Genomic DNA, 24,371 nt, shown 5'->3' on the forward strand with positions numbered 1-24,371 from the left:
TGCTGAAAAATTATGCAAATGATTTTCTAGTAATGTATGTGTGCTAGTTTTCCAGCCTACTAACAGTATGTGTTGTAAGCAAATGCACAGGAACAATTTACAAAGGGAAATCAGTAAAGTTTCAGTAACCAATAGCATGCAAGCTCCAGAGTACTGCAATCCCTCTAGAACATCTTTATTATTAATATTTACATGATGCTCAATGCATTTGCTTTCAACCAATGGTCTAGGAAGTAAACTAAATACCTACTAACCTATTCTCTACTGTTTCTTTCATACTATGCAATATCCTATGGCATTAAATTTTAGTCAACTTTTTATATTGGCTTTCTATGTAACTATGCCACCTTCTTGCTTCTATATTAATTTGCTAATAGTAAAAATTTTCAGTTAACTGACTTCATATGTCTGCGGCATATGTTAACTTTTTTCATTGTTGAGTCTCATCAAGATTTATTTTGCAGCGATCCTTAATTTTGTCAGTAAAAGCATAGATAATAGAAAACAAACAGACAAACAAAAAGTTTATTCTTTATGCTGAGCCTCTCCTGCACCTGTTGAATGAGGAATCCTAGAACTTCTGAAAGTTCCATTAGGATCATGGACATTAATTTACTTGCTCTGATTAAAGTTCTTTATTAAGTTTTTTCAGACATTAAAATAATGCTAGTGAAAGGAAAAATCCTATGACATTTGTAAATATGTAACTGTTCTCTGATTTAGAAGAATAAAAACTTGTCATATTTTTGTATTCATTTACAATTTGATTTAAACATTTTCATGTTTTGGTAGATTAAAGCATAATAAGCCTTTGTGAATGACCCATTACAAGCTAAAGTAGGTCCACAACTTAATGGAAGAGAAACTTATGCAATGGTATAATTGCATGGATTTTCTACATTTATATTTCAGTATTTATAAATATAATTTCCCTATAACTACACAGAGTGAGTCACATGTCTGAAATACTCAGTTCAACAGTGGCATATACTGGAAACATTGCCTTAGTTTTCAATTTTTGTCTTTCATCTTTCCAAGTTTAATATTTGTGACTCTGTATTTGCATATACATATTTTTGCATTTGCATACTTTCTTACATTTCTGCTTTTTCAATTTTCTGTTGGTCTCGTATTGCAGTTTTCAGTTCCACTAAGGCACAGATTACATTCTCTTGTGTAATAGGTTAGAAATAGTTGGATTGGACAAAGTTGGGGTCTTTGAAAATTTTTTATTTTTATGAACAGTTATTTGCAGTTGATCTTTGTTTTAGGAACAGCAGCTGGATGAAAAAGATGCCCGGCGTTTCCAACTTAAAATTGCTGAGCTAAGTGCAATCATCCGGAAGCTAGAAGATCGGAATGCGTTGCTGTCAGAAGAAAGAAATGAGCTTGTAAGTAGGAACTGCTATTACATTTTTAGGAAATGAATATGTATCAGAATTTGCACTGGCAGGTGAACACTCACTAGAGGCAATATTAAACTCCTTTATTGTGGTTCACATGGGAACTGTTGCAGAACATGTTCACAGAGTAAGAGAAGACCATCTGATGACATACAAAATTGATGGAAGAAGGACAGATAGGTAAACTTCAAAAACAATAACTTTGGCTTCAGAATTGGTTTTGTTTCAGGTTTTAGAAGAATATTGATATAGGGCCCTATTACCCAAACTATTTGCTCCTTCTTATTGATTGCCCATACTTCTAGAATCCAATCTCTGTTGAGTTAGAAGGACATAGTGCACCACAGGGAACATACCAGGTTTAACTGAAAATGAGAACATCCTCTGTAGAAGTCATCCTTGTACAACTTCATTGGCTGCAATGGAATTACACCAGGGCTGCATTTGGGCCACTGTGTGTTTGAAATGCAGGTTGCTGTGGCCTCCATATAGAATGCTGTTTAGAGATTTGATAGTTAATGGTATGTATGCTGTCAAACACAGCATGTATTTTACAGAACTAAGGCAATAAAACATGATGCCATTCAGAAATCTCCATATTGACTGGAATTATGGAGAATATTAGACCAGCAATTCAACAGTATAATCTGGGGCTACATGTAGTGTCCATATTAGATTAGAAAATTGCTAACACTATAAATCTGTCCATTTGGCTTCTTTCTTTCCTTTATGCCTGATAGTATTCCATACAATAACATAACATTGTCCACAATATGTTTAGTTCATAAAACAATTAAACCCTGTTTTATTTTCAAGTTGGTATTGGTTGGTATTTATTTTTTCAGTGGAACCTTTCATTAAATACATCACATAGGGGTATATTTTTTCTGCAGTATGCTCACACTATACCCCATTAAAAGGACTCAGCCTTACAATGTGCTTTTACTCATGAAGTATTGACAGTTTTAGGGTTAGAAAAATTCTCAGGTTGCTACAGGTTGGCTTTTTTTTAACTTTGAATGAACTTTTAAAACTCTTGAAAGAGGCACTGTCAAAGAGACACCTGTCATAACAGCATTTGGTCAGGAGACCCAATGCCCAGCATGGGCTGAACTTGAACTGATATGTGCTCAGCTTGTTCTGTATGCTTGGCACAGCAAGCAAAGTACAGATCCTGCCTCCTGTTCACTCTACTAAGCATTCAGTGCCCAGAGTCACAAGGCTGAGCCACCCCCTACCCATTGAGGTGAGGGAGTGCAATCCTCTGATGGCACCCTTTCCAATGACCTCTGATGGGAGGAGGGTAAAAAAGAATCTCTGAACCCCCCCTGCCCGCCGTATCCCGCCTGTGGATGAGAGTTGATACCTTAGGGGACAGAGAGAAGAATTTGCCTATGATAACAATACAAAAGAACAAACAAAACACACCCAAAGTCCAGAAGGAGAGGGACATGAAAATGTTTTTTGCCTGTATTCATAATGTTGAGTGACAGGTGCCATATAAGAACCTGGATAGATAAATCACATTGACAGATACAGCTGAATCCCTGGCACCTTTATGAGATCAGCAGAAGAGAATTGGATGGAGCCCCTTGAGGACATGATCTAAATTTCACTGATATCAATGGGAGTTTTTCCATTGATTTCAGTAGGCTTTAGAACAGGCCCCAAGTTAGCAGAAATTAGAGGGTACCTGGTTTAAAAAACTGCTGCTGTCATACTGCCCCTGTCCCTGCTGCATGTTTCTTCCTGTTCTCCTTCTGCTTGATTGTGTGTGTAAATGAAAAGTTTATGTGTGTAGGCAAGGGAAGGGGTTTGGCATAAGGATGAAATGAGGGTCTGAGAGGTCAAGTGTCTTGCTCAAGGCCACACAGTGAGTCAATGGCAGAGACAGGAAGAGAACGTAGGAATCCAAGATGACACTGCTTTGCATTTTTCAAAGTTGGAAGTGAATTCTATTAATATGGTGGTAAAATGAATAGTTTAGTTTTAATGAATTCTATCAATGTGTTTTAAAGTGATAAATAGAAATAACTATACTGTGTGATAGTCATTCTTTTTTAATATTTCAGTTAAAGCGCCTAAGAGAAGCAGAAAGTCAGTATAAACCTCTCCTGGAAAAAAATAAACGTCTCAGTAGAAAGAATGAAGATTTATCCCATGCCTTACGTCGAATGGAAAATAAATTAAAATTTGTAACACAAGAGAACATAGAAATGGTAGGTTTCCCTGGTGCCACTGTCATCTATAAGAAGAGAAAATTACTTAATATATACAATTTTGAGGAAATCAGGTATTTAATAAAAATATCATCGCAAGCTTGCAGGATATTAAACAAGTATTTTCATTTGTAAGTGTTTTCTCTGGTAATATGTTATACATAATAAGTGACTTATGGCTTATGCTTATTAACAGATGATCCAGTTATACAGTGGGAAAGTGGTCAATAAACAGTTTGCCTTTGAGGCATAGATATCTTAGTTCAGCAAATGTTTTACTTTAGCTTTTTTTTTAAATTCCAAGCTATAATAAAATGCCACAAATTCTTATTTTGATCCTGACTACTCAGTAATGCTCAGGAGACTATGAATGCAAATTATCGCATTTGAATTGTGATTTTTATATCACAAAAGCCTTGCAATGATTTGGAAATTTGCACCTGTGACTCAATGTTTTTATTTATTTGTTTATGTTTAAAGTTGAACATTGATGGTAGTTCAGTAAGTGAAAGATTACATGCATGCAAAAGGACCAAAAGTGCTTTTTTCTCAGAGTTCAGTTGCTCCCACCCTCTCCAGATCCAGTCTTGCTGAAGATAATGGGAACAATTCAGAAAGAATTAACCTCAGCTTAGAACTCCTTTTACCACATCTTTAAATTCCTCCTTCATCAAGGTAGAGCTAACAGACTGTCTTTTCCAAAGCTGATGTTAATGTAATCTTCGGTTGGCTACCAGATGGTGCATGATAGCTATGCAAACCAACTATCCTCTCTGGTGATGAAGAGCATGATGCTTTCTGATGCCCTAGCATCTAGCTTGCATCTTCCTCTGGCCTGAGGAGCAAGAATTCCAACCTATGCTTATTGTTTGGTAGGAGAGAGAATCAATACCAGTTTAGCAAATAGCCTAGATGAATTTACTGGTTGTAAAGGGAAGGATTATATGCTGTGCAAAGATTTTTAATCATTTGTAATTTTGTTCTGTGGGGTTTTTTTTCCAGAGACAAAGGGCTGGGCCAGTAAGGAGACCAAGCTCTTTAAATGATCTTGACCAGAGTCAAGAAGAAAGAGAAGTTGAATTTCTGAGGCTACAAATTATTGACCAGCAAAATATCATAGATGAACTCTCTAAGGTAATCAAATAACACAGCCTTCCTGGTGCTCTAGGTCATAGCAAAAGAAAAGAGAACACTAGCAAGCAGGAACAGCTTTTGTTGTCAACAAACATACGGTGATGATTTGCATGGGCTTCACTTTATAACGGAACTGAACCTAAAGAAATGTATGGAACATTATTTGAAAGATCCCCTTCAGTCATCTTGGTGTTTGTATAAAGGAGCTTCTTTCAGATATGCTGAGCCTTCTGGGAAACACACTAATGACTAGATCCTATTCCCTAGGATTTTTGACTTCAATAGGAGCAAGATCAGGCCTAAAAACAGGAGCCTATAAAAGGGAATATTTTGTAATGTTTTGGGGGTTTTTTAAGGTCCTTAAATCTTTTAAAATTTGTTTTCCTTTTAATAATTCTTCTTGTGATCGGCAAAGTTGAGGCTCCAGACCACAGATGTGTGGGGGGAGAAAATGAAATCATGAATGATCCCTTAAGCAAGCTTCATAGTTATTTTTTTAAATACTACACAGATTTTTCTTAAACATCCCAAAGCCAGTTCTGTAGCAACTGTGGACCATAGGTCATCTATGTGAGCTAATGCTTGGAAGTTCAGTGAATTTATACTCAGAGTTTTTTACTTTGGGGGGGGGGGGGAAGGAGGCATTAGGGAATTTCTAGTTAGCATGTATTTCAGATGAGGAATCTCTACTGGGTTGAGGAGTGTTTACTCCATAGACAGAGAGTGTCTTCCTGGCTCATCTCTTCCTCCTCAGGGAATTCCAACCCCCATAAGGTCTCCATGGATGGGGAAAGAGCAGTATGATGATATAAAGGCAGCACACTTCCACATCCCTCCTCCTGGATCCATCTGCAGAATTGGGTTTTGAATGAGTTAAATAATATTCTATTGCAATACTGATTGCAGCTTTTAAAGTGGCACCGCCACACGATGTTAGCCACACAGAATGGAATGTTCTAACTTGCCAGCATCATCACGTCCATTGTGGGGCTTTTTCCTGAATAAATGAGGGATTTCTTGTATTTTTATTATACTAAAATAATATTTTTTTTAAAATGTGTGGAAACAGGCTGTGCACTTGAGCAGAAAGCTAACAAATTGTATATGCCCTTGCACTTAACGACATTCTCTAATCATTTTTATTAGACCCTTGAAACTGCTGGCTATGTGAAGAGTGTAATAGTAAGTAAGGCATATATTTAATTTCACTGTGTTCATTTCTGTATATTTTAGACGATGATTTTTTTAGATCATGCAGGCCAGCTGTAAAATCTTTTATGTTTTAATGTTTTAATGAAGTGTTTCCAAGTTATATTTGTTACGAATTTCCTTTATATTGAGAAGCCCAATTTAACCCAGGAACTCTATCAATGAAGACCCTAGAAGCAGAAATTCCTTGAGGTGTGAGCAAGATTGCGATACTGGAAAACAGTTTCAACCTCCCTTTTACCAGTGGGATATGTGGAAAGACAGCGCAGCCTGGGGCAGTTGCTCAGGCAATGCCCCAATTAGTGCATCGACTTGGCAGCCTCAAGAGTTCAGTCCAGTAGCCCCCTAAAGTACGGAGCTGCTTCCTAGGCTGAAAACCCAGAGGGACAGTTTTCACCAAGCTGCAATCATGCTTCCTGCAATGGGCCTGAAAATAGTTTGTCCAGTCCACACTGGCGTATTGAGAACCAGTGCAGTGGGACCCATTACTATCAACCATTGTCCCTTTTGCTATTGTAGATGTGCATTTATTGAGTGCAGCTCACATCTGTTGACTTTTATTGACAGAAGTCTGTTCTCAGTGCTGTCAGCACAGCAAAGCCAGTGAAGCCAGGGAAAAGTGATTTAGATTCTATTCTGCCATCCACAAAACGATTAGCATTAGTATTCTGATTGGACAATCTTCATTACAGGTGATGATGTCAGCAGCAGTAAGAATATGTTATCAATTGATCCCTAATATGTTTTGAATCCTGTTAGGAAATGAATGAGCTGGAGGATAATAAGGTCTTTTAAGCTGTATTGTTTTTATTAATATTGGGGGTTTTCTTTGTTAACCACCCAGAACAAATTGTTTTTCATAATGTGTTGTAAATCAGTACCACTAGTACTAGATCTTTGATAATAGCCACTGAATAAAAATACTCCCTGATAACAACAAAAGTTGAAGCCTCATCTTCAGAGGTGTTGAGCACCCACAGTTACTGGTCAGGTCAACTGAAGTTATGTGAGCTTAGCACTTTTGAAAATCAGGCGCTGAATTTTCTACAGTTAAGGGCAGATGACTGGTGCTCATGGTTTCACTTGAAAGTAATAGAAGCTATGCACACATTCAAGGACAGCATTTAGCCCTTGCTTCTCAATACTGCCAGGATATTCCATCTATCAGAAGAGCACTATAATACAGCATTAAATGACTGTTCTGCCCACAGAGCATCTGTAAAATCAGACCCAGGATGTCAGTGTGCAGTATGGAGCAGAGTCAGTTCTCCTTAGTTGTCAGGATTTTCATCTATATACTCAAGTAACTGATATGGTCACACTGCAAACTTGTAGGATTTTGGAGAGCAGTTAGCAATTGGTTGGTGAAATAATGCCTATTTCTCATTTGTGCCAATTTGAAGAATAATACAAACCTTTACACAGAGCAATTAAATGATAAAACACTGACATTAGCTAACAAATGTATCTAATTCATTTTTCCAGGAACGTGATAAGCTTTTAAGGTACAGGAAACAAAGGAAGAAAATGACAAAACTCCCTAAGGTAAAAAAAATGTGTTTAAATCTACATTTATATAGAGCTGATGAGCACAATGTCTTGCTTAGTGACATCAGTGGTCGATACAAGCGCTCGGCAACTCTCAAAATCAGGCAATAAGGGTGGCATCCAGGCTCCACTGAGGTCAATGGGAAAACTCGTGCAAAAATTGACTTTCAAAATTAGAAGTGACTTTTGACAATTTGGACCTTAAGTCTTTGGTTTAGATCAAGCAGTTTAAAAACAATCCAAAATAGATTTTTTGGGGGGGATCATTTAAAACAAGAATGTGTGGATTGATTTTGTGGGTGGAGCATGGAAGAACATAGTCGCTTTTCCCACCCCTAATTGCATCCTTGATGTCAGTAATATTCATTAGTGATATATAATCCATATGCTATAGGAAGTGAACTGTTTAAGCTGCACATTGTTTGCATTTTAATATGTGTACTTTAATATGCAAACTGTACTGTGTATAGTTTGAGCATCCCTCAGGAACTCAATAACAAGTGACAATTTGTGTAAAGACTAGACAGCTTCTGTGAATTAGAAAATCATTGTTAACTCATTTTTTACAACGGTGCCTATAAATGTATGTAAGATGTAAATAATTCATTATAGAGTTTAGCAATGTGCATGAAAATCATTGATTGTAAGCAGAAGCATTACAATTAGTGCTCAGTGAGATGGAAGAAGGAAATGTTAATTACAGAGTCTGATGGATGTACTTGTGCAGCGATTGGAGAGGGTGAAATGTCAAAGAGCTGAATTATTAGGAAACTGCAGTCTAAGTGAAGGGTCAAAGCCTCAGTGAGGGTATAGAAGGTGTAAGTCAGAGCAGTGGCTCTTGTGGTTTATGTGAAATTCAGTGACAAACAAATCACAGACTAACTGTATGTGGCTAGATGTGTGCTGGTGTGTCTGTATACAAACACACACAGATGGATGGGGGAATGGGTGATGTGGCTTGGCCAAAGAACCACTGCTGCCTCAACTTTGAAGCAAACTAAATAAAATAAATATAAGGACTTGTAAGAGAGAACTCCAGGCTTCCAAATAACAAATAAAATAATCCACTCAGCAATTTAAAGCAACATACAATTTTACTAGAACATTATGGATGGGCTGAAAAAGATTTATCATAAATTTATAAAGAAGCAACTTCTGTATTTTGAAATAAGTAACACATTGGAAACTCTCCTGATATTTTAGTATAAGAACAATTCATTTTTACCTAAGAGAGTTCATTAAAAACAAATAGTGGGAAACCACACTTTGAAAAGCATGTCACTGTATGCTGAAGCAGCATACGAAGTGTAGAATACGATGTTCTGTTTAAGGCAAATTTCTTCTTCAGAACTAATGGAGACACCCATGAGAGCATTTTTCAAACATTTCAAGAGTCTCAGTTGGTATGCCGTATTGTAAGGTTTATTTGCATTGTTCAGTTTCACTTACATATTGTCATTTGGTCAGAAGCCGGTCGTGGAGACATTTTTTGGCTATGATGAAGAAGCTTCCCTGGAGTCTGATGGTTCTTCTATCTCATACCAAACTGACAGAACAGATCAAACTCCTTGCACTCCTGAGGATGACTTGGAAGAGGTATTTTTCCATTAATTTGGAATATGTGATGACACTTAAATTTTTGCTGTGTATTCTGATATCTAACTCAGAATTGTTGATCATATTAAGCCAATTATCCTATCCTTGTTCATGTAGAACTACCTCTTGACTAAATTAAAATCTGATGTAGTCAAATGATCATGAGCTTAATCCTGTGCATGGAAACTAATATTTTGGGGGCAAGTCCTTAGTCACTCTACCACTGTTGGCAAAGCCTGAAACTTTATATAATTCCCAGCCCCAGAAGTGTGGGGATTAGCAGATTTTTATAGGTGAGAATACTGAAAAGGCTGTGTGTGGACCTTATATAGTGTTTTGGCTGGGAAGATTCGTATTGGGACTGAATGTGTATTTACCTTCACGTATAAACTGAGCTCAATCTTAATCTGTTTTCCAGTGACTTCACATTTTGACCTACGGGTATGTCTACATTACAAGCACAACAGTGGCATAGCTGCAGTGCTGCAGCTACACAACTGTAGCACTGTAATGTAGACATGACAATGACCATAGGGGTAGCAGTAGCTAGGTTGACATGAGAATTCTTTCATCCACTTAGCTGTGACTACAGTGCAGGTTAGATCAACCTAACTCTGTTGCACTGGGCATGAAATTTTTCACAGCCCTGAGCAATATAGCTAAGTCAACCTAAGCTTTAGGTGTATTCCAGGCCTAAGCACAGGACACAATCCTAACAGGAGGTTATCCATATTCCTTCAATTGAATTGTCCAAATCCATGGCAGTAACGTGTCAGTCAAGGCAGCAGAAAGACTCTGTAAGTACCACTATCTTCTCACCAGCCTCTCAACAGAGGTGGCCATTCTGCAGGTTCTGACGTCAGAATAAGAAGAGGCAACTGTTACGATATATTGCAGAAACCGCAGCAGGTAGGCACTGGTGGCCAAGTACCACCTGTATTTTGAAGGCCATTCCCAAAAGCACATTCCAAATAAAGACAGTGCATGTTTTCAGACTCTCATGTGAGATCTATGTACCACTACCTGGTTGTAAACTCTAGCAAGAACCTTGCTATAAAAATGCCCCATGATAATGAACTGTTTTTACAGCATATGATGCTTTCATGGCTGCATCACTTAAATCTGACCTTCACCATCTGTTTCTCAATTTATTTACAGATTTCTAAAGAAGGGAATGTAATAATTCATGTCTGTATCAGAACAGATTACATAATTTGTGTGTGTGTATGTGTATGACATTTTTCTTTCATTTCAGGGTATGGCCAAAGAAGAAACAGAACTGAGATTTCGGCAGTTGACAATGGAATATCAGGCTTTGCAACGAGCATATGCTTTGTTGCAAGAACAGGTCGGAGGAACATTGGATGCAGAACGAGAAGTTAAGGTCTAAATGGCTTATATTACATGAAAATAAAGGATTGCATTTATATATGTTTTTCTAATTTTACTTATTCAGGTTGTTGTCATAACTAACAGACCAGATCTTTGGCTGCTATAAATCAGGGTACCGCCTTTGAAGGCCAAGAAGCTATGTCAATTTACACCAGCTGCAGATCTGGTCTGTAGTAGTTTAATATGCATGTATATATGATATAATAATAGATTTATAAAGTGCCTTTCATGACGATAGGTTCTAAAGTGCTTTACAATCTTGACAAAGTGATATCCAGAGGAAACTCAGAGATTACGCAACTAACCATTTAAATGCAGCCATTTCTGGGCCAAAACACAGCGACAGTATACAGAAGTTTAGGACAGGAAGTGAAGATTATCTTCCAAATAAAATTGCAGATAGACTGTGGATTGAGTGAAAGTAATTACTCAGGTTGAAATTTGGCCAGAATGCCAGAATGTACTGCACACACAATAGTATGTTAGCAGTAGTTGAAAAAGAGTTAAGCTAAATTTCAACATTTTTCAGGATGCTTCTCTTTTTTCCCCTTATTTTCCCTTAATCCTCCATGGCATTTGCTGATGTGGCCAGAAAAAAATGTGATATTCCTCATGATAGTGTCTCTCCATATTATTGTTAGCTGTGAATACCTAATGCATCTACATTGCTATCTCAAAGGCAGAGTTGTAATTTATGGTCTCTAAAAGCAGTCAGATTTCCATTCTCTTACACCGAAGTGCTGGGTTGCTGAAGAAACCATGGCTAATGGATTTATATTTTTATACCACTGATCAGCTTAAGAGAGTGTCAAGCAGAATATTTTATGGAAAATTAAACTCTCCATTGGTAAAAATCTATTACCAATATTCTTACATATTTAATGCCCAAAATTCTAACCTGGATTTACTAAGATTACATGATTCTGCATAACATTTTTAAAAGGCTTATAGTTGAAAATGAGATTCATTTTCTTAATTGAATTGCAAAATGTACTATTCCATTGTGCCTTCCTATCTTCCTCAGATGTCCCTTTAGAAAGACAGTTGCAGATATCTAATTGTCTTGCTTTAACTTACATTATCAATACATATATGTATTGCAATAGGAATAAATCATACATTATAAACTGCTGGGAGGACAATTAATACAGTCAAATTTAATTTTATTATTTGAAAATGGATTGAAAGGATTCAAACATATGCGCTTTGGACAAAGAACAAAATATGTACGTATTAGTTCTGCCCTGACCTCCACCCTATGCAATCCCATTGATGGAGGTGCACCTGCAAGCTCTCAATTTGGCCCTAAATCTATTATGTAAGTGGTGAATCAGTCACTTTCACTTTTCATAAACATAATGTTCAAGGAGAATCCAACACAGTCTTAGGATAAAACAACGTTAACAGCGTTTTTATTAAAATTATAAAATATGTCAAATATTAGTATAATCGTGAGTATTTCCTACAGGCAGTGGGGTACTCTGATTACTTTCCCAACCCATAGGCAATCCCTTGAGACAAATTAAACACAAAGTGGATAACCTCAAATTTCTCTGCTTGAGTTCTAAGACTGAATCAATATTTTGGCTTTCCTGACTTGGCCATCTAGCTAATGCTTCATTTCCACTGAGTAAGTTAAAGTAATGAGTAGGTCCAAAGCAGCCTACACTGCTGGGTTTCTCTAATGTTCTTGGAATTAAATTAATCCCTTGTCTCTCAGATTGCCAGATTGATCTGTGAAACAATTTTAGAAATTAATCTTCTTTAAGGACTGCCTGGTATTTGCTCTGACATAGTAGAAGTTGCAAACACTAAGAAAATGATGGTGAAACAAGAAGCACCTACAACCATGAAATAATTCAACATTGCCCAGTACAAAAGAAACAAACAACTCCCCACCCCCTGCACAACAGAAAAAAAATTCACCCGCATAATATAACAATTAAATAAGATAACTTATACTGAAAATAATAAGGTATAATTACAAGTTCTTCAGCGCTAACTGGCTAACTACCTGCCTTAGTGGGTGTGTAGGTGGAAAAAAACTTCCTGGGATTGAGATTGTCAGATGCAGGAGGAACAAAATTGGGCCTTTCCTTATGTTGCTACTGCTGTCTGCAACCTGCCCAACCACAATCAAGCTACCCTTATTCCCCTCAGAGCAATCATCTGATCCAAAAGGTACCTTACCTGAAGCAGAAGTTAAAGGTACAGTGATAACCCTCAATGGCTTTACAATTAAGTTTCTCTTAATGATAAACCTGTTTAACACAGAATATGTTACCAGAAAATAGCCAGTTCCAGTTAAACAATAAATTCTCAGGGGAAAATGGCTATTGCTTTGGGAGGAAGCAGGACAGGATCCACGGAGATAAGTTCTTTCCAGAGTTCTGCTTCAAGTAAAATGGGCACCTTTTCTTTAAAACATAAACTGAAAAACTTTTTACCTGCCAATACTTCAGTTCAGAGATCTCTATTTCTCCTGCAAGACTTGATGGCAATGTTAACATTTAGGGTAAGTAAAGCAGCAGTAGTCCTCACTTTATTTTTTAACTGTTAGCAGGGACATCAGCAGAATAGGGACAAGTAAACCCTTAACTCGGGTCTTAGAATGAGAGCAGAGGAGTTCAATTTGGATCATTTTATTTTCAGATGTGTTTGTTTATAGTTTTTAAGTCTATATGTAGAATTCAGTTACTCTGAAGATGTATATTCTCCTCAACCAAACTGAGTGCAGGAAAAAACAAAGGAGTTGCCTTCATGTCTGTCAAGAAGCTAGCAAAAGGCCAACTACAAGCTCATTTAACTGAAGCTAATGTTCTAGACCTGGCGCAATCTGGATTCAGGCCAGGGCACAGACCCGAAACTGCTGTAGTGATGCTGATGGATGAATGGTTAGAGGACAGACACCATTGAACTCTCAACAGTAAGGTTATGGCTACACTAGAGAGCTTCCAATGGTGGAGCTGTATCATGTAAGCTCTCTGTGTAGCTGTGCTACACAGCGGCTGTAAGCTCTCTGTGTAGCTGCTTTTAGCTGACAGGAGCTATTCATTAGTCTGGATTGTACTCTGGTGTGTCACAGCCACACATCTATGTTTCATGCATAAAATAGTTAAGATTAAAAATTAGCTTTGTTCTCTGTAAAATATATACATCACATTTACAGAATGGTGTTGGAATTTGAACTAGCTTTCCATTAGCTTTTGTGTTTGTAATCAATGTATAGTACAGCTAAACATTTGTGTATTCAAAATTATGCTCACAAATTTAGAGGCTGCTTTTGACAATTTGTACCATCATATTTGTTGGTCTCTTTTAAATCACTTTGAAACAACAAAAATACAGGTAGAAATCAAGCATGTCCCTCAGCCTATTAATATATTTTTCCTCCCATTATGGGAAGAGAAATCTCTACGTTATTCCATTTGCTTTTTTAAACATCCTGTTTTGATCGAACTGGGTAAGGGCAAAAACACTTCTGATCTATGAACAAAGAGTGTAACAAATATTCCAATGTAAGAAGCAATTCATCTTTTGCTGTCTAAGTGGCTAGTTAGCTAGATGATGTTCATTTTAATTTTAAATTAAATCTTAAAATTATTATCCCATCATACAAGTTTTCCTTTTAAAATTTCTAATGATTTGATCCTGTCATAAATACTTAGCTGCAAATTAATTCCCTCAAAGGTCTTTAATAAGTATTTGATATATTTTAAGTGTTTGATGTATCTACATTAGCATTTTGGCTTTTAGAGAAAGTTTGATGTATCTTTTCTCACATCCTACAGACGCGTGAGCAGCTCCAAGCAGAAATACACAGATCCCAAGCTCAAATAGAGGACCTAGAAAAGGCTCTTGCTGAACAGGGACAGGTAATGTATTCTGAGAAAAATATTCATTACTGCAATCTCTAACTATAACTAGCTGTTCTGTAAATTTTCAGCAAAAGAAAAATATACTCATATTGTGAAGTTTGTCATATATGATAAAAGACACTAGTGTGGTTCAGTAGCATATATATATATATATATATATCACTTTGATAATATTTCCTAAAATGTTTGACTCTTTACTAATTACAAAACACATCTATCAAGCAGCAGTTATGTGTCGTTATTGACATACTCTTAAATCCATATAACTGCCCTTGCATAATTATGGGTATCCTCTTCAAACTGTGTACCATTGGTTTAGGAGAGATTAATATCACATTATTCAATAAATGTGTTGAGTAATTCATGAAGAAATGAACATTGAATACATGCTACCTATGGCTGGGTGAATACTGAAAGAAAAATATTTTTGAATGTTCATTCATTTGCATAAAGAGACATTTAAATTTGTAAATGTGAATATTATACACTAGAAACCCGAATCAAAGAGTTCTGCTCGTCCAGGTATGGAACATATTATGTTATCTGGGGACTAGACTGTCAGCTAGTGTAAATCTGCATAGCTCTACTGAAGTCAATGGAGCTACACAGATTTGCCTTATATGAGCATCTGGTCCACAAGTGCCTAATCAAACCTACAGAGCTTGAATTGTGATATTGAGTAATCACAATAATGAGCAATCTGCAGAGAGAATAAGAATAATTCACAAAGAGCATTTGGTAAATACCTTTGCATAATTAATACATTTTGAAAAATTGCCACCTGTTACTGGACAGTTCATAAACAGAAAAAGAAGGAAAGTTCACTGAAGAAATTGTATTTTAAGGATTATTTGCCCAGCTTTACTACTGTCAAACCTCATTTATATAACCAGTGAGAAAAACTTCTTTGCCCAGAATTTTAAAAATATTTTAGCCTCAGACATGAGAAACTCTACAACACCAAAATATTCATCAGTCAGCGGTAAGGAGAAGAGAGATAGTCCAGTTAGGACATTAGTCTGGAACCTAGAAGACCCTGGTTCAAGTCCCTGCTTTACCACAGACTTCCTTTAAGACCTTGAGTGAGTCACTTAGAGCCAGGTATTTAAGTACCTAAAGATGCAGATAGGCATCTAGTGGGATTTTCCAAAGCACCTACCTGCCTTTGAAAACCCACTAGGTACCTATCTCCCTCTTTAGTTTTCTAAGTACCTTTAAAAATCTGTCCCTTAGTTCTTCAGGCCCCCATCAGTAAAATGGGGATAATAGCACTTCCCTACCTCACAGAGTTATTGTGAGGATAAATACACTCAAGACTGTGAGGTGCTCAGATACTACAGTACCTAAAATAGATAGATACACTGCACACATGGAGCATTCTAGAATTTAACTATGGAGCTCTGCAGGCAATTGAACTTGCATGTGCATTCAGTGTCATTGGTGGTGCTTAAAAGTAAAGAAACTGTTGCATACCTAATTGAGGGCTCCATCCTGAAGTCCTGAGGCAGCATAATCAATCATAATTATGGATCCAAATTTATTTTTATAACTATTTATTTTTATTTTAAAAGGTATTTATGGGTAAGTGCACAGGTAAACTTACAACTAAGCACAAGGGGTGAAATTCATCCTTGTGCAGCTGATCAGCACAGGGGCTGTATACCACTCAAGTCCCACCAAGCACTAATAATTCTGATTTACTGTAATGCACTCTGTTTTATTCTCCGTGTCTCATAAAGCAAGCTACTGAGGGACAGATTTGGTTGTGATATCTATTTGAAAATGTGCTTGTCATATGTACTGAAAAAGTACTGTAGAAGAAAAATGATTATATCTTGGCTATAAGGCACACAGGAAAATGGTCCATGTTTTAAATTCATCATTTCAAAAAATATGTATTTGAGAGATATTACATCTAACAGGCTACCAGGATACACAATGTCTGTGAAAAGAAGTTCAAAGGGGGCTTGAAGGAAAAATGTTCGCTTTAATGCAGAGTAATGTTTTATCTTAACATGAGTAAAAATATGCTTTTATCTCTAATGGTTTTCTCTATAGTTGCAGAGATTGTTGCTTTGTTAAATGAAGGAGAAGGAGAAAAGCGAATATTGCATTAGAGAAGCGGTTCCTAGCCTTTTTAACAGGAGTGAGCACACATGTTGGTACAGATTATGTACCCTATCAAGCAAAGAGATAACTAGTCTGCAAAAGCTTTTCCTCTTTTTTTCTTTTTTTAAATCTAACATGAATTTGTTCATGCAATGGAGCTGGTTTGGAATGCCTGTTGTGCAACTATGTATAGTTAATTGCACAAAATGTCCATGTTTTCAATTCAAATAATCAGTTAAAGGGGCTTTTACAAAAAGAGTAAATTAACATACAATTTTATTTGATATACTCAAAGTTCCCTCTTGAAAGTGTACCCCAAATGACTTACATGATTCTTGTAGGATTTCATCAAGTTCCCACTGAAATCAGTCTTAAGCGTGCCATTGACTTTAATGGGACTTTACTGTAGAGTCAAAACATGTTTTAAAATGTGTCATTTCTCTCTTTGATTTGCTAAAGGCTACACTTTGAGCAATTTTCAGTTTTTGGATCACTGCTGAATGTCTGGCCTTGCATGACTGACTTATTTCAAGGAAAGTTCATTACTTAATTTCTTTAGTCTAGCCTTGAGGTTCCATCCTGGCAAGCCCATCACAACTCTTGGGCTTGGAGCTAATATTATTTCCAATGATTGTTGACATTCTATTGCCTGGCCTATTCTGCATTATTAAATGAGCAGATCCAGATAACTTGCATCCAAGAGTTTTAAAAGAACTAGCTGAGACCCTTCCTGGACCCTTAATGCTGATTTTCAATAAGTCTTGGTGCACTAGGGAAGTTCCAGAAGACTGGAAGAAGCTAAGGGGTAAACAGGATGACTTAGGTAATTATGGGCCTGTCAGCCTGACATTGATCCCTGGCAAGAAAATGGAGCAGCTAATATAGGACTTGATTAAGGAAGAATTAAAGGGGGGGGAATGTAATTAATGCAGATCAACATGGGTTTATGGAATAGACCCTGTCAAACTAACCTGAATTTTTTTTTGATGACATTACATGTTTGGTTGATAAAGGTAACAGCGCTGACATCATGTATTTCTCTAAGGCCTTTGGTCTGGTAGCACATGACATTTTGTTTAAAAAATTAGGGTGGTATAAAATTAACAAGACACACTGCTGTGAAATGTTTGCTTGGTCAGCAGGCTATTGGTCTGGGCCTCCAACTCTAGCCTTTCTGGTCATTCAAGGTGTTCCCACCCTCTGGATGAGATTGTAGCTGGACTGGTGTCTTTGATGATACCCTTAGCCCTGCCCTCCTTGGAGCCAGGGGTGTAACTCCAGGGTTCATAGGGAGATCCAGGAACTCCCTCTCTGTCGGCCGACTTGCTCACCTTCCCTGGGCCACTTTCTAAACCACTGCATCTCAGTTTGGAGTGTGGTCACAGTGTACTTAGAGTCCTTGGAAGGGCTGATGTCTATGGCCATCTTGAGCCCTTTCCCATGGTTCTACCTCCCTCTTGGAAAGAGGCTAGGTGTGGTGGGGGGAGAGACTCACAGTCAGAGCCCCTCAATAGAAGCTTTCTCTTCTGTTACTGTAGACTGGTGTTCCTCCAGAAAATGGCCACTTTCTTCCCACCCTCCTTACCCCCCACCTGGGGCTGCTGAAGCTCATTTTATCCTGGTCTTCTCCCAGGACCTTGCTCAGCAGTGCCTGAGGCATGAGGACTTTCTGGACCAGTACTGCTCCAGCCCTTCCTTGTCTCTGCTTTAGTGTGGAGTTTGTAAACCTCATCACATACACATTCAATGGATTAAAAACTGGCTAAGTGATCGGTCTCAAAATGTAATTGTAAATGGGAAATTGTCATTGAGCAGATGTGTTTCCAGTGGGGTCCTACAGGGATAGGTTCTTGGCTCTGCACTATTTAACATTTTTATCAATGACCTGGAAGAAAACAAAATCATCACTGGTAAAGTTTTCAGATGACACAAAAATAGAGGAAGTGGTAAATAATGAAGAGGACAGGTCACTGATACAGAATGCTTGCACTTTAATATGGCTAAATGTAAATGTGTACATCTAGGAACGAAGCATGTAGGCCATACTTACAGTATGGGAGGACTCCTGGGAAGCAGTGACTCTGAAAAAGATTTGGGGATCATGGTGGATAATCAGCTGAACATGAGCTCCCGGTGTGACTCTGTGGCTAAAAAAGCTGATACCATCCTTGGATGCATAACACAATCCAGTGGCTGGAAGTTGAAGCTACACAAATTGAGACTGGAAATTTTGAACAGTGAGGGTAATTAATCATTGAAACAATTACCAAGGGTTATAATGGATTCTCCATCACTGACATTTTTTTAAATCAACATTGGATGTTCTGCTAAAAGCTATGATCTAGGAATTATTGTGAGAAAATTCTATGGCTGTGTTATACAGGAGATCAGACTAGATGATCATAATGGTTTCTTCTGGCCTTGGAATCTATGAATGATATCCGACTCTTTGCATGCCATTCTGATTCCCTTCTGACTGCAGTGTTGATGTCTGAATGCTTATCATTCACATACATGTTTACATAAGTAATATTAAAAAAATAACTTTAAAAGTAACATCCCCAAAATAGAAACGGTACATGCCATCATGAGCTTTTCAATTTATTTCTTACAGAGTGAGTGGCTTTGGATTTTTGACTAGGTGAAATGAATAGTTTATTATGATCCTGACCCTGAACTGAAGAAGTTAGACATTTTAACAATCGACTCTATCTGAACATCATCTGAATATTATAGTAATAACTTCCTTTTAAGGCCTTTATTGAGCTATCTTGAATCCCAAGACTCGTACAGAATCTGCAGACATGCTTAATATTGCCACTGCCTTCTGAGCTGTGAAAAAGAGACCCCAATGGCAGCCAAAACTGGAGCTATGCTGGATTCAAAATACCTTCCACCCACTTGTATCCACAGGCAGTGGGGGAAAAAAACTTGCATTTATAGAATACAAATATCTTCCTATCTAGAATTCTTGCAAATAACAAATGTCCATACTTCCTATGGATGGATGGCTAGCTCCATTGAGAATACCAAAATTGCTGTCAGACTGTTTCCAGCACATGAGTTATTTAAGTTTCCAACCCAGAAGATGAAACAGAAAATGATTTTTAACAATTTTTTTTAAAACCTCAAAAAGGGAGCAAAATCTAGTAGACTGTTAATGGAAGTGAAAGCCAGGAACATCTGAGTCAGTAAATGGCAAATCATGTGAGCTCAGACTTTTCTTTTACTACTTTTCTACTTTTACTTGAAGCTACCCAGCAATTGTTAGGATCAAACCCATACCTGTTTACTCACTGGTAAAATGAGGCTGATAATATGACATAAATCATGGGCATTGCAAAGGTTGATTAGAGAATGGACTAGATTGACCTAGTGTTATAGTACCATGGGGAAAGGTTCCACAACCTCAATTCTACCAGGGTGCCCATAGGTCAGTGATGGCTGAAGAGGTAAGGCAGATGGGTGATGTCTTAACCTAAATTTCCATTGGAGCCATGACATGGTCATCTAGTTGTCTCTCCTGGTGGGAAACCCTGAAAGAGTGTAGTGCGGGACTGCTGGCTGGCTTCCTCTCTACACCCAGCTGTGGCCTGGTCCAGTGTTTTTATAGCACTTTGAAGATGAAAATAGTACTTTAAGCACTAAATATTATTATAATTCTGGGTAAAATCCTATTTTTGGTCCCAGTTGAAATGGGTAACATGTTCAGACTGTGGGAGTAAATTTGACCAGAAAGGTGAAATATATCTGTTCTTAGCTGAATTTTCTTTTATCAGCAAATGGCTAAATAAATGAGAGTCCTAAAAGTCCCATTAAAAACCAATATAAAATTATTCATAAATTCTTTTATCAGATCAGTTTCTGCTTTTACAGCCTTTTTTCCATTCTTACATCCCTGGAGCTTTTACAGGTTTTAAACCCATCCCCATATGAAATAATCTGGAGAAACCTGCATGAAAATGCAAATTCCACCCCTAAAGCTCCCTCACCAATATCCTGGCACATCTTTAGCATGCGATTTTTCCTTCATGTGAACTACCCAATGAGAATAGGTTCTCCATGTTCTGGTTCTTTTTCTTTAAAAGATGCCTACGGGAAAAAGATAAATTACCCACTCCCCATTTTCTCACCATGCTGTTCAGCTTTTGGTATCCTATCTGCCTGCATTTCTCCCTGTAAATGTTTCAGCTGGATCTTCCAAACTTGGAAGACTCAGCAAATAACTTCCATGCCTTCTAAACAGGGAGGGAGAAGAGAACTGCTACACCAGCCTAGGAATTTATATAATGGCCCACTATTCAATGACCCCTTCCCTTCAGCTAGGACTAGAGGTGAATCCCCTTAGGTCTTATAAGTGATGGAATATAATGGAATATAGATCATTATCATTCAATTACAAACTTCTTCAGGAGATGAATTTTGTAGGAAAAAGGAATTTCTGTCTTTAGCAGAGCAAAATATCAATTGTTCAAAACATGCTCTATCTCTGGGGCCTTGTGATAATAATGATGAAGATATTTATTATTATTATTATTATTATTAAGCACTCACATAGACAGCACTTTTCAAAGGTATTTTCAAACTTTAACTATATGTGATCACTTGCTTGCCTGTTCAGCCTGAAGCATCACTGATCTCAGTGAGCAAATAAGGTTCCAATTGTTTTTTCCCCATCTCAATCTAATAAAATAATTCATGCATCTAAAAATAAGATTTATATTTCTTAATCTTGGGAAGCATGGAAATTGAAATACTATAATTGCTATTATCTGTTTATTAAATTAGTGTAATGAAGATACCTAACCTTTCATTTTTATTGCAAATGTCATTCATTTTATTGATTGACAGGGTTGTTTATGTTTATTTTTTTTTTGGAGTATTTATATTCCAATTTTAAAAAAAACCCAAAATACTGTGTTAAAAGAACAAAGTCAAGCACTCAAAAAAGTAAGGAAACGTCAGAATTAAAGTTGCCTGTGCAATTTTAATTCAGCTTCCTCCTGTGTATGCATATGATACAGTCTTTAATTACATGATCACATACTATGGCAGCACTGTCAGTTTCTTCTATAATATTAATCATTTCTCTTTTAAGGATATGAAGTGGATTGAGGAGAAGCAAGCATTATATAGGAGAAATCAAGAACTTGTAGAAAAGGTAATTCTTAGCATTTCTGTTTCTACACTGAATATATTTTTTTAATATAAATAAAAAGAGAATAAGAAAAGATGAGGTTGGGCCACCATTCAGTGTGAATGGCAAGAAAATTAAAGATTATCTAGGTATGTCCCATAAACTAAGTGAATGCTTTGCCTCGGTTTTCAGTAACCATGCTAACGTGTGCATGAAGACAGTATGGCTGATGGAAATGAGTGTCTAGAAATCAAAATGACCTCATCTGAGGTGGAAAAAAAACTTAGAGACCTTAATGTGCTAAATCAAGGGGAATAAATAATTTCCATCCCAGAATACAGAAAGAACTGGCTCAAGAGATCGCTAGTCTGGTAGCAACAAGTTTTAATAAATCTGTCTATATATCTACCATATGATTGGAGGATACCTAATTTAATATCTATATTTAAGAAAGGGGAAAAAAGTGATCCAGGCCTGTTAGTCTGACCTCTGTGGTGTGCAAGCTTTTAGAACAAATTGTGAAGGAAAATAGTTAAATTCATAGAGGTAAATGGTAAAGCAGATGCAATGCAACATAGGTTTACCAAAGATAGATAATGCAAAACTAGCTGAATTCCTTGTTTGAGAAAATAACTGACTTTTTAGATAACGAAGTACAAAAGATCGAATATATTTGAATTCCAGGAAAGCATTTGACATGGTATCACATGGGAAATAATTAGTTCAATTATGGAAGATGGGAATCAATACCTGAATTGTAAGGTGGACAAGAAATTGGCTAAAGGGGAGAAGGCTTCAGGTTGTGCTGAATATTGAATTAGCTTGGAAAGAGGTTACTAACAGAGTTCCTTAAAGATTGGTCTTGCAACCAACCTTATTCAATATTTCTATTAATGACCTCTGCACAAAAGGTAGGAATGAGCTAATGAAATTTGGTGGTGATATAAAGTTGGGTGACATCGTCAATACAGAGGAGGATGGGAAAACTCTGGATGACCTTGAAGGTTTGAGTGACAGATATGGGATGAAAGTCAGTAGTACAAAGTGAAAGGTCATGCACTTAGGGCCTAATAATAAGAATTTCAGCTGCTAGCTCATCATTTGGAACAGAGGAGGAGAGAGACTTGAATGTGTGGGTCAATCACACATCATAGGTGACTGAGCCACCAAGAGGATGCGACTGTGAAAAAAGGCTAATGTAATCCTAAAATGTATCAGGTGAGGAAATTCCAGTAGAGACAGAGAAGAATTATACCACTGTACAAGGCACAGGTAAGACCTCACTTGGAATACAGGTTCACCCATGTTCAGTGACTAGAAAGATTAAATTAAAGGAACAGGTGCAGAGAAGAGCTACTAGGATGATCAGAGGAATGGAGGGCCTATCTTATGAGAGGATACTGGAAGAGTTTGGCTTGTTTAACCTAGCAAAAAGAAAGCTGAGCTGGGATATGATTGCCATCTGTAAATACATTAGGGGAGTAAATACAAAAGAGGCTAAACAGTTATTTAAGATAAAAGATATATGGGCACAAGAAAAAATGGATACAAACTGTCCATGAAAAAATTCAGGCTGGAAATTAGAAAAAGGTTCCTAACCAGCAGAAGGGTGAGGTTCTGGAACAGCCTCCCAGTAGGAGTTTGGTGGAGGGATGGGGGACAAAAAACTAAATTAGTTTTAGAGAGAGCTGGACAAATGTATGAGAGAAATTGTATGATGGAGTTGTTTGTGATGGTAGGAGACAGGGCTCCAGCGCCCTGGGGCTCACTTCTGGTTTATGTTTTATGTTCCTAAAACTCATGCTTCAAGGTTTCAGACAGCCAGTGGTAGAGGTCAGGAAGGGATTTGCCCCCTGAATATATTCTGGGAGGTTTTTTTTATCTCCTTCCTTTGATCATCGGGGTGGCCACAGCTGGAGACAGGACACTGGGCATGTTGGGCCAGGGCTCTGAGGTGACACCATTTATTCTCTCTCTTAGATGCTTGGTTGGCTGGCTGGCTTACTCATATGTTCAAAGTTTAAATGATCACCATATGTGGGTTTGAGAAGGAATTTCGCCCCGGTCAGATTGGCAATGACCTTGGGGAGTTTTTGCCTTCCTCTGAAGCATGTGGGTGTGGGTAGGTGCCAGGATTATCTGGATTATCTCTGCCTGTGGCACGTAATAGTCTTGTTTCCTGTGTGTTGTAATACTTTGGCCTCATTTCAGTTGCTGGATTTAGTGTGTGGGTGTTGCTGGCCTGTGATATACTGGAGGTGAGACTAGATGATCTAGTGATCCCTTTTAGCCTGACACTCTGTATCTTTAGAAGTTCAGTGAATGCATGTGGTTTATTAGTATTATTTAAGTACCACTATAAAATATTTTAAAAGTATTCCACACAGCTCTAATCGGAACAATTCACACACAGTCACAATATCTTCATAATGCCATAATTCAGAAGGATGGATAGGGTTGTTTTCTAGAGCTCTCCACTGTCCTTTGAACTTTTTGATAAAGGGAGCTAAGGAGATGGTCACTCTGGGGAAGTGGCTTCTGAATTTCTCATCCCTCTGGTCTATTTGCCCGGCAATCCCTTCACTTCACTCAGCATATCAGGCTGTGCAGAGAATGTTCCTACTGTGGACTTGTAATACACATAGAAGTCCTTAGCCTGCCACCCTTACTCACTTTGAGTAGTACTTTACTCAGCAAGTCATCTAATTAAAAATAGTGTAAGAGTTGGAGAATTATGACTTAACTG

At 37.5% G+C, this 24,371-nt stretch overlaps 1 protein-coding gene across 1 annotated transcript in view; it reads left to right on the top strand.

Moving 5' to 3' along the window:
* JAKMIP3 (Janus kinase and microtubule interacting protein 3) overlaps positions 1-24,371 on the top strand; it is a 106,612-nt gene that overhangs the window by 62,929 nt on the left and 19,312 nt on the right. Inside the window, exons 5-13 of the mRNA XM_067533472.1 lie at positions 1,272-1,391; positions 3,476-3,622; positions 4,625-4,756; positions 5,903-5,938; positions 7,451-7,510; positions 8,981-9,109; positions 10,365-10,493; positions 14,293-14,376; positions 21,587-21,649. Coding sequence (XP_067389573.1) covers positions 1,272-1,391; positions 3,476-3,622; positions 4,625-4,756; positions 5,903-5,938; positions 7,451-7,510; positions 8,981-9,109; positions 10,365-10,493; positions 14,293-14,376; positions 21,587-21,649 — 900 coding nt within the window. The remainder of the gene's footprint in view (positions 1-1,271; positions 1,392-3,475; positions 3,623-4,624; positions 4,757-5,902; positions 5,939-7,450; positions 7,511-8,980; positions 9,110-10,364; positions 10,494-14,292; positions 14,377-21,586; positions 21,650-24,371) is intronic.

This window comes from Emydura macquarii, unplaced genomic scaffold (assembly GCF_026122565.2).
Source record: "Emydura macquarii macquarii isolate MOO-44397 ecotype Brisbane River unplaced genomic scaffold, CSIRO-AGI_Emac_v2 contig_3343, whole genome shotgun sequence".
NCBI lineage: Eukaryota > Metazoa > Chordata > Testudines > Chelidae > Emydura > Emydura macquarii.